This window comes from Vanellus vanellus, assembly GCF_965231255.1.
Source record: "Vanellus vanellus genome assembly, chromosome: 22".
In the NCBI taxonomy this organism is placed as follows: domain Eukaryota; kingdom Metazoa; phylum Chordata; class Aves; order Charadriiformes; family Charadriidae; genus Vanellus; species Vanellus vanellus.
This window is the reverse complement of record NC_138927.1, coordinates 5,071,347-5,082,634: the sequence shown is the minus strand read 5'-3', so window position 1 is coordinate 5,082,634 and position 11,288 is coordinate 5,071,347. Positions and strand designations below refer to the sequence as shown.

At 37.1% G+C, this 11,288-nt stretch overlaps 1 protein-coding gene across 2 annotated transcripts; it reads left to right on the top strand.

Moving 5' to 3' along the window:
• The first annotated feature begins 4,423 nt into the window (after positions 1-4,423).
• Positions 4,424-10,881, top strand: RCAN3 (RCAN family member 3). Of its 2 annotated transcripts, none has more exons than XM_082494196.1 (4): positions 4,424-4,645; positions 7,145-7,318; positions 7,934-8,075; positions 9,384-10,881. In XM_082494196.1, the coding sequence occupies exons 1-4, from the start codon at positions 4,451-4,453 to the stop codon at positions 9,590-9,592; spliced, it is 720 nt and encodes a 239-aa protein (XP_082350322.1). In that variant the 5' UTR covers positions 4,424-4,450; the 3' UTR covers positions 9,593-10,881. The 2 variants fall into 2 exon arrangements, with proteins under 2 accessions (XP_082350322.1, XP_082350321.1); XM_082494195.1 differs by having other exon boundaries at positions 7,904-8,075.
• The last annotated feature ends 407 nt before the right edge of the window (positions 10,882-11,288 follow it).

Genomic DNA, 11,288 nt, shown 5'->3' with positions numbered 1-11,288 from the left:
AGTAGAGCAGTTTAGCTGTTGCCCTGATAATCATATCGGTGTACCTATCAAACTTGGAGTATTTCTTGTTCTGATTTTGTTGTTGTCTGATAATTGCACAGTAAAATAGTTCTGCCTAGTCTGTTAAAATATCACTTCTGGCAGTACTGTTTCCAGTAATACTTGCTAATTAACATTCATACGTCAGTCTTACCTGTATCATCCTTATTTCAGGGAAGCTATTACATATTGCATTGCTCAGTAACCATGGTGTTCTGATACTGATCTGGGTGAAGTCAGGAAAAACAAGTATTCCGTGAAAAAACTAAAATTAACCATGTAGGTTTATGATTTAAAAAATTAGACTGTGATGCATTCTTATTTTTTAAAAAACAAAACATAAATGAAGTAGCTTTTATAGTTCAGTGCTCTCTACAGAAGCTTTTCAGATTTTGTTTTTATGCTAGCAAGAAATGCCATACTGTAAATTATACAGAACTGTTGATCTTGTTGCTGAAATATTGTCTTAACTTTGGCTTAGATTGCTTCTATTAAAACATTTTCCCTGCAGACTGTTTGCAGGAATTCAAGGGAGTAACTGCATTGTCCTCTGCAGCTTAATAGTGTACAAGTTTCTACTCTTGTTCTCTAAAGGAACAAGATGATTTCTGGTAATTCAATTTTTGTTACTAGTTGAGAAAATAAGTGTCATCTATTTCATGGCAATGGGAATGTTTAAACTGCCCCAGCTCTCCAGTGTCGTTTACACACACCATTTGAGACCCGCTGCCTTTTTATGGAGCAGAAAATATCTTGCAGTAAAACGTTTTGTTGCTGTATTTAAATGTTACAACATGGTGAATGTACATATAATGAAATTTTAAGCCAGTGAGGCTGGTTGCTGTGAGCAAAGCTGGATACAGTGTGCTTAAATAGGTTTGTGTGTTTTCCGTCAGGATTCTTTAACTTCTTTACTGATCTGAAGAGCATCTCTTCTGTGCAATAATGCATGCCTATGCAGAATTTGATGTGTTTCATAATACCACAAATTGCTGTTGAGCAAAAAGCAGTATTTTACTTATATCAAGGGTATTTATGCTTTAAAAGGTTTGCAGGGAAGATCTTTTCTGGTGAACAGAAGACAGGCCTGCGGTGCAGGATCACCAGGGCTGTCATCTCTGCTCTGTTTCTGAGCAATGCTGCCTTGGTAGTTTTAATCAGTGTGCATTTTGAAGGTGGTGGGAATACACAAGGGTCGTTGTTGATTGCCTGTTTCACAGGCACAGAGGACTAAAGATGTAGGAACTGCAAGTTTAATTTCTTTAATGTTTGGATGCTAACTAGACAGTTTCGCTTACTATTGACTAGTTCATGCATGGTGAAAATCATAATGGCCTTGTAGCCATCACTTTATTTCTGTCTACTTCATGGGTTACTTGAGTCGTTTAATGTTATATGAATTAAATAGTAAAAGAAGCTAGATCTTGTGGCTTTTTTGTTGGCTTTTTTCCCTTTTTTCTTCCCATCCTCTCTTACAGTGTGTGTGGTATCCTGTGATATCTGAGCTCCTGGCATTTGTTTGCAAACATTTCAGTTGTTTGCTATTGATCCCTCTCCAATTCCTAAGTTGATTTGGCAAAGACCTTTCCTTAATTGTATTGTTTACCTGGCTATCATTCTTGCCTTTTACTGCTCCATCTTTTGTATGTTGTCACCTTTTCATTTACAAAATTGCCATATTCTGTTATACCAAACAGACATGGAAATAACATGGATGTCTTTTTTCAAAATACAAAATAACAGTTTCAGTTTTAGAACCTCCTTATGCTGGAACTTTGAATTTAATTTTAATTCTCTGAATTACTTTAACCAAATTTGGCAAAAGAAGGAAAAATTAGGATTTTTTTTTTTTTCCACAGTGCATTCTTTGTGTTTTTAAGTTGGTGTTTTATAAAGTGTCTTGTATTGCTCTTTTTAATAACTTCAGTTTTATTTTATTTTCAAGCAGATTTTTGCATACTTGTCTCATTGGAGTGTAAAAGATTGTTTCTATTCAAGGAGCCTATGCAAAGACTAATTGTACAGAATATTACCCAGAAATACAGAGTTCAGGCATCTTATTTGTATAAATAAAACCCCAGATCTGCCTTCATTTTGTCCATTTCTTTGCTCATTTTTTTGAAATTGCTCATTTTTTTTTGTTCCTCTGTACTAACATATTAAACAGAGGAACATGTCTGTGGTCACTGCAGTGTTTGGTGTTCGTAGCTGCAGATTGCAGCTCCTGAAATGACATAATAGATGATCACAACTTTAAAGGAGGAGTAATGGATTCAGTTGATAATCTATGGATTAAATTCTCTCTCATTTTAATTGTGATGTCTGATTCCACAGTACTAACAGAATGAAGAGAGGAGTACCAGTGCAGGCACAGTGTAAGTCACAGTGATTGTGCACTCCATTAATCTTACTTCCTTGATGCTTTTGCCTCCCTTCAGTCTGCGTTGTTGACTTCATTTTGTAGTGTGTGAGGCTCAGACAGCCTGAACTTTTTAAAGCTCCTCATAACATGGCCAACTCGACCAAATTTTGTCTTGATCTGTGTGTTACCTTACTTCCTGTCTTATTCACTGTTAATTTAAGTCTTTGAATTTACATGACAGTGTTTCCAAACTCTCTTTTTTCTGTGCCAGTTTTGCTCTCTTGCCTTGTTTGCAAGTCTTATTCTTTGATTCATCAGAAAACCAGGTTTTTGGAGCAGTCGTGTGTGGGTTAGGTGTTTCTTCTTGTGATCTGTACTCCCCTCTGACGAGGAAGCTTGGGGAGGTAGGACCAAGGAGACGGCTAGCATGTTGCTCTCAATTCTGTCTGCACGTAGCTTGGCTTGATTGTAGGTGTCCGTGTCCTGTTGCATGTTGGATTGATTAGTCCAGAACTCTCTTGGAGTCTGTGCTGCCGAGCCAGATGGTGGCTTTTGTTTTCACTGGGTTGGCGTATTTTCTTTTCCTTTTTGCTTTCCTTTTTGCATGAATCAGTGAGCACAAAATACTAGGTTTCCATCAGCTACGTGTTTTCTTGCATTTACATCCCTTTTTCTGTGATGCTCAGGAATGTTTCCTGTGAAAATTTTGAAATTTGCTGTGTTAGGAAAAATTAGCCAGGTCTATGCACGACTTTGTAATGGTTTGACAGTGAACCTGTGCAGTTATGTGTGCATGTGCACACATTGCTTCAGACAGCTTTTATATGTCCACACTGAGGTTACATCAACTTAACTCATTTAACATAGCATCACACCTTGTGTGTGTGTCTCATAAGCAGTTTGTAAATACTCAAAATAGGTATTAAATCTTTTCTTTTCTCCTCATTCTCATGTGCTATTTCTCCTTAAGTACAAAGTGTTGAGGGTGTTTGGGTGTTGTTAATTAGAAAACTTGTCTTAAACCTTTTCTCATGAGTGAGCATAGATTTATTATGGATTTTTTTTATGCATATTGGTTTCAGTTGATGGCATTTCTCAGTGATTGCTTGAAAAGAATAAGCTAGTTAAGCAAATATTCAAATGAGATCATTGCCAATGAAACATAATATATTTACTTACATTTTGTTTAGTGTTATGTCACAAATTAACACCCCCTCCAAATCTAGATGTGGTACAGTTACGTTTTTTATGATTTGCATTAAAATATGCAGTAGTGTGATAACCTACTCATGATTTTTGCAGCAATAGGTGGCAGAGTATGATCTATTAAAATCTTTTTTGTTGTGTAAAAACTAGTTTGTTACTTGAAGTCTTTTATTTAGTCTCTTGGGTTTTTTTTCACTTTTTTTCTTCCGTGACGTGTTCACTCAAGGCTGTAGATACTCTTACCTATGGGAAAGGCATACTCTGGTTCTTAGGAGAAGGAAATAGCCTCACATTAGGAGATCTTGGGTTTTGTTCCTGTATCTGCCGTGGGCTTGGAGAGGCTTTGGGCAGATGCTTTAACTTTGCTGTATACATATGTTCCCATTGATGAAATAAAGATACTTCTTCAAATATCAGAAGACTACTCTGATTACTTGAGAAGTGCTTTTAAGTTATTAAATAAGAAATTGCTATGAACTGGAAAGTGTGTCATGGAGAAAAACTTCTAGAACAATATTGTAATTCTTGATTTATGTCAGAGTAAAGGGAGGAGAAATTTCATTTACTTGACTGAGTGACTATCTTGCTTTTGAACAGCAGTGTCTTTATCCCATTGACAGAAATGGGATACAGTGCTTCTGTTTTGTGGATGAGAACAAGTTTCATGTTGATTTCTATTCTTTTTTGTAAAACTATTTGTGTTAAAGAACAGTCAAAGCAAGAAGATGTGGTATCCTCACATTCATTTTTTATTTTGTTTTGGGTTTGTTGTTTTTTTTTTTTTTTGAATGGCAGACCCCTATTAGAAACTGGAACACAAAGTAGAGTTGCTTTGGGTGAACAATGCTCAGAGATACTATGAAGTCCTGGAGTGACAGCCAATCGGACCTCTACAGCAGTGACCAAGAAGAGGAAGAACAGATGATTTTTGGAGAAAATGAAGATGACTTGGAAGAGATGATGGATTTAAGTGACTTGCCTACCTCACTCTTTGCTTGCAGTGTTCATGAAGCTGTGTTTGAGGTACAGGAAGAAAAGGTAAGGACAGGCATATTGGGGGTGTAGTATTGTAAGTATAGATACAGCTATTGAACATTTTTGTCTGGATTTTTCAGTCTATTACTGCATATTATAATTGGGGGGGAAAAACCCAATCCAAAGTATGTACTTAATAAGCTCAGATCAGAATGAGTACAGTTACCAAAGAGCAAGATAATACTACACATTTCTGGCATTTGAAATTGTTAATGGATATACAGTGCTTCTCCCATGAAAAGCTCTTCTGATTCCCCCCCCCCCCCCCCTTTTATCCAAGGTACCAAATCCAGGGGCAGATTTAAATAAAATCTGAAAGCAAATTTAAATGTTTTATTTCAAGGCAAGGATTCTGTTAAAAGAGCATTATAAATTTGCAGGATGTGCATTCTGACTTGAACACCTTGAAAGTGGCTTATAAACACCTTATAATAAACTAAATCTTCTCTGCCTTGCTAACATTTGTATTCAGTCAAATATGTACTTTCCCAATGCGTCCAAGAGCATCAGGAATAATTATGTACGCTACATGAGTAAGGGAAAATAGGAGGGGCTGATAGGAAAGCTTTGATTTGTGGCTTCTTCAGTTTCAGTTTACAAAAGTACTTACCAAGCCTACAGTTTTGCTGAAAACTTTTCAACCTCTGAGGGAAAGGTGTCTCAGATAGGAATGGCCTATGGCAGGGGGGTTGGAACTCAATGATCTTCAAGGTCCTTTCCAACCTAAACCATTCTGTGATTCTATGAAATGCTCCTCTGTGCCTCAGAGTTGCTAAATTGTGTACTTATATTTAAGTCAATCTTTCAAATATTTACTGTTAGCTGAATTCCTAAGGCAGCGCTCATAGCAAATGGACATAGTACCTTCAAAATAAGAGGAATGGTAATCAGTTGAGAACATGCACACGGTGTCACATAAACAGTTTGTAAAGCAGATTACAGATCCCCTTTTTGGGTAGGGAGGAGGATATTGCATAATGAGAGCTGTTGCTCTTGTAGTTTATTGTAATTGTATTCCTATGGGTATGAAAGAAAGGTGGCAGAAAAGGCTGTTGAGTGTTTAGTGGCTTATTTTCAGATGCAATGCTTTATTTTTTCTTTTACATGTTTTATAGAGAGAATGAGATACAGTCAGTTAGCCATTATGTATATGCCTGGTGTCAAATGCCTTTCTTCAAAGGGCATAAGTTGTTGCTAGCCTGTGTACGTCAGTACAAGAGTTAATTTCTAGCCTATTTCTGTTTCTAGCCTATTAGTGCTGTTTTTACTGGAAAACAAAGCAGGCAATGCGTAAGAGTGTGTAATTCATATGGCATCTAATTAAAAAATGCAAGATGACATCTCCCTTTCTAGATAAATTTTTAACTTACTGATGACTAATTTAAATTGTTACTGTTTCTACTATATCAGCTTGTAGTTCAAAAGACTTTTGTGAGCAGGGGGCACTCCATTTGGTTTGGTAGTTACTATCCTTGGAAGAAGGTAGTAAAGCATCAGTTAATCAATGGAACAGTGAGTAATGCACTGGACTAATTTGACTCTGCTACAGGAACCGCAGTGCCCCATAGTTCATCATGTGTCTGGTGTAGAAAGTGTGCACTGAAAATATTGCATTGCTAAATTGTTTTGCATGTGTCTACATGTGGTTTGTCATTTTAATGCACGTTTGCTTTTTTCTATGAAAGTATTCCCTCAGTATGTCTGTGCATACGAGGTGTATCAAGAAAGGTGTACTAGCTTTTTCTCTAATGATACTGGGATAATTAGTTGCCACATTAAACCACTTGTAAATTTAGCCACAAATTTAAAATTTAATTTTTTTTTGTTTTAAATATAGTTTGTAAAGTGTACTGATTATACTGTCAGCAAGCTTATCTAAGTGTATTGTCATAGCCAAGACATTAGTTTAGAATAGGTCAGAATTGCACATTATATCTATAAATTGAATGCTTACTATGCAGACTTCTTCCTGGTGCTTGGAAGAATAGAGGTGCTTTGATACATTACGTGGCTTTTATCTGTTTTATGAAATTCAGCTTAGTCAGCCCCGGACACACATTTCAATGGCTTGATTTACTTCTGCCTACATCTTTTGACATTTTCCTTAAGCACTCAGTACTTCAGTTTATCTAATATAAAAATTAACGGATTTGCATAGTAATTTTGGAGATGCTCGGGTGAAGGTCATGTGCAAGTACCAGTTTTTGTTTACATGTGCACTTTTGAGTAACTGTCGCTAGGTGGCAGTATGTGTATTGAGAGTTTTACAGGCTTGTTCCCATCAGTGCGCTCTTGGAATTCACATTTAAATAATGAGACAACGAAGTGCTACACTGAATACAGATTTGCAAGTCGAGGTAACTGAAGGAAGTATGGAATGTGCAGGTTTAGGCGATTAAGGAAACGAATGGGATTTGGGAGAAGAAAGTGAAAAGGAAATGTGTTTTCATGGAGTGAAAATGTTCATTTTGAGTCTGGAGAATCTTTGTACTTAATCTCTAGGAAAGATTTGAAGCACTTTTTACCGTCTACGATAATCAAGTTACATTCCAGTTGTTTAAAAGCTTTAGAAGAGTAAGGATAAACTTCAGCAATCCAGAGGCAGCAGCAAGAGCACGGATAGAGCTGCATGAAACAGACTTCAATGGAAAAAAGCTGAAGCTGTACTTTGCGCAGGTATTATGGAACACTAAGATGTTGTACATGTGTCCCTGTTTCTTCTCTATTCCACATTTGCCCGTGAGTTGCATTTGTCATAAATACTGGAAGTTACCTTCAACCTCGTTCTTCTACATTGAGATGTATTACTTTCACTCATTGAGAAATGCATGCTTTAGGGGACAGTTTTGCTTTTCCGCTTGAGCTTACGGAATTGTAATTGGTATGTAACAGTCACTGGGTAGTGACACAAACCAAATTCCCCCATACGTAAATAGAAATGTGCTGAAAGAAAATAAGTGGGTCCAAAGATCTCTTAATAATAGGTGCTTTACAGGCGTATTCTTGTTGGATTAGCAGCTTGTGTGTGTCGTTTACAGCTACATAGTTAGCACTTACGTAGGCCAGTTTCTTATCTACAGCATTTCTCCCAGGTGTCATACCAAGAAATGACAAAAGCTGTACTACCTCGATTTTTAAAGCTCGGCTGAATTAAACATTGCTAATACAGAGAATGGGAATGCATTATTGGGGAGGTAGACTAAATAAAGAGAGAATTAATATTTGTTATCTTATTCTGTATTTCCTGGCTTTTGTCTTCAGGTACATGTATCCAGTGAAATCGGTGACAAGTCCTACCTCCTTCCACCGCAACCTGTTAAACAGTTCCTGATATCACCACCTGCATCTCCACCAGTTGGATGGAAACAGAGTGAAGATGCAACTCCCCTGATAAACTATGACTTGCTTTGTGCTGTCTCCAAGTTGGGACCAGGTAGGAATAATTACCTGCTTTTGTTGTGTTACTTAACTTCAAAAATAGTTATTGAGGGAATTTATCTACTTGTCTGTCTTTCTGTGAGACGAAACTTATGTGTCTGTCTTATGTGATGTTTCTTACTTGAATAAAATGATCCATCACGTTTTTTACTTCATTCATTCATTGAAAGTATAGCACGGAACTGGATTGCGTGGTACTGGCTGCATCACATCCACGTATTGAATTTTGTCATAGTCTCAGTATTAAGTAACAAACAAGAAAAGAAATTAAAAGTTCAGTCTCTTCCACATGGACAGCTCCAGTTATTAAGGATGCTAGTATGTACTTTTTGTGTTTAATCATCAAACGTCTTTATGAGCCATCCTAGGAAACATGCTGTTTGCATTCTGTGAAAAGCAGGGAATCAGGAGGCTTAATGTTTTCAAATGCTTTTGTATCTTTTCATTAGAAATGTCATATAAACGCACAGCATAAATGATGTCTGTTAAAAATTTGTGTTGCTTGTATTCTGATGTCTTCAGTGTTTCACGATAGTTTTTTACACCCATCCCTCCCTTATTTTAAATATCAATTAAAAGACTGATTGTATTCAGAGTACAGTGTAACAGATACAGGGACTATTTAAAAACATTTAATAGGTCTGGTGAAGTGTGGAAGTTGAACAAATTAAAGATGAGATGGTGTTGTGGTTTAACCCCAGCCAGCAACTAGAATCACGCAGCCACTCGATCACATAGACCACCCCCACCCCACCCCCTCCTTTATCCCCCCACCAAGAAGTGAGGGGCGGGGGGGCGGGAAGGAAGGGAAAGGGACAAGTAAAACTCATGGGTTGACATAAAGGCAGTTTAATAGAAACAATAACAGAAAAGGAAAAATAATAATAATAATAATGCCTGGGGTCACTTTCACTGCCTGGTGAGTTGGCACTGTCTGGAACAGTGATCGTGGATTGCTGCTCCGGGTAACCCCCATTAATATACCGAGCATGACACCTATGGTATGGAATATTTCATTGGCCATTCCATCATTCTGTCTATTCTTCTATGGGAAGCTGAAAAAAGTCCTTGAATAGTGTAAATATCACTTAGCAACAACTAAACCCAATAGGTATTATTGACATTCCTTTCACAGCAATCACTAGAAAGAAAATTAACTCTTTCCCAGCTGAAACTAGGACAGATGGGAATAAATGAATATTTAATTGTGTCACTGCAGATATTAGGGAGTTGTTGAGATAAAGTGGCTTAACGCTTTTCCTTGGGGATGTTTTTAGCATGATTTTTGTTTGCTGTTCTTCAGGGGAAAAGTATGAGCTTCACGCAGGAACGGAATCAACTCCTAGTGTAGTTGTCCATGTCTGTGAAAGTGAGACAGAAGAGGAAGATGAAATAAAAAATCCCAAACAGAAGATCATGCAGACAAGGCGTCCAGAACCACCTGCAACAATACTGAATGAATCTAAAGCATTTGATTGTACACTGGAGGTAGGGGGTACTATGCACTGTTAAATTGTGCGATGCTCAAGATAGTATCAAAAATCAGACACTTAATGAGTACATGTGTTGATGTCTGTACTGCTGCTATATGTTATGTATAGCGACAACAGATTTTACTTGTAGTTGTCTCTCATGTTCGAGATTTCGGATGCCAATGCTCTGAAAAGCACTTTAATTTTAGGGACTAGTCCTCCCAAGTGTAGCAAATCCACCTGACTTGAAATAGTGAAAAATAGGAAGTCTGGTTGTGGTTTTTGTTTGGGTTTTTTTTGTTGTTTTGTTGTTTGGTTTTTTTTTTTTAAGATTTTACCCTTTTCTTTATACTGTACAGTGTGATGTACCAAGTGCTGAAATAATATCTTTCTTACTATCATGACTGGATTCAAGAAAGTTCATTGTATAGCAAAAGCTGATCTGTACTGGTACAACAGCTTCCAGTTAATATAGTGTTAAATGCGAGTGAAACGTATTCTTTACACTAAAATTCCTTCCCAGCTAGTAATCTTTTGAGGTGAAGATTAATCTTTGCTTTTCTCAGAAATACAAGTATGTGTTTTTAATTTTGGCATGAGGCACAAATACACGTATGGAACTAAATTCAAGTAGTTTTACAAACTACGCAGAGAAGAATACAGGAGGAAGAACCACAGACCGCTGAGAAGACAGACGCCAAGTCTGTCGCCAGCACTACTGCTGCTACTATCTGTGATGGAACACTGATAGGTACAATGGTTTGCACTGACACCTAATTAGGAGTGAATTTGTATGTGGAGTGAAATACAGATTCAGCTATTGGATGTGTTGTCTCTGATCCTCTCTGAAAAGATGGTAACGTTTTTTCCTCTACAGTCCTAGAGATGGCCTACATTTATAAATAAATTCAATGACTGTTATGTTATGACTAAGTTACGTTAGGAGATGAAACATCTAGGGTTAATTTTTAACTTGTGCTCCTAAACTTCTCCAGTCTGTTTCATATTTTTTTATGACAATCAGTTGCCTGGCTTAGCCAGTTTTTATGCAGTTTCAGCCCTTGTTTGCTGTTTTTCATTAAGACTTGTTGTGTGTGGCATCCTGCCTGTCTGATAGAGCATCTGCTACTTTGGAGACCAGGATGCAGCTTTAGAATACAGATCTTTCATTTTGTGATCTTGTGTTAAGTGTTTTAGTAGGAGGAAAATAATGCCTCAGTATAATGACACATGCTCCTATGCTTTTATGCTATTTTATAACCAACCTTTTTTAGTCTAGACAGATTCTTCTTTTTTCTATTTAAAAGAATAAAATTATTTGTGAACAAACCAGGCTGCTGAAGTTCATACATACAAATCATCCAGAAATTGGCCTTTTTCAAATTCATTTTAGTGTGTTTCCATTCTACATGACGTGCTTATTGAATTTTCAAAAGTGTTTTCACTTGATTGATGGAGGAGAGAAAAAGTAATGGTCATGAATTTGCGTGGGTGCGGTCGTTTTTAACTCTGTATTGTGCCAGCTTGTGATCCCTTCCTGCCACCAGCTTCAAGTTGCAAAGTGGGATCCTGCAGGCAGGTCCTTGTTCCAGAGGCAGGAACAGTATATACTAAAAATGTAGGAAAATGGGTTTTGTTTGTCTTGCCTCCACAGGCATGATGTTTATGTGTCTCTTCAGGTATTAAAATCACTCAAAGTCTGACTTCTCTGTCTCACTGTTCCATGTTACTAAAAA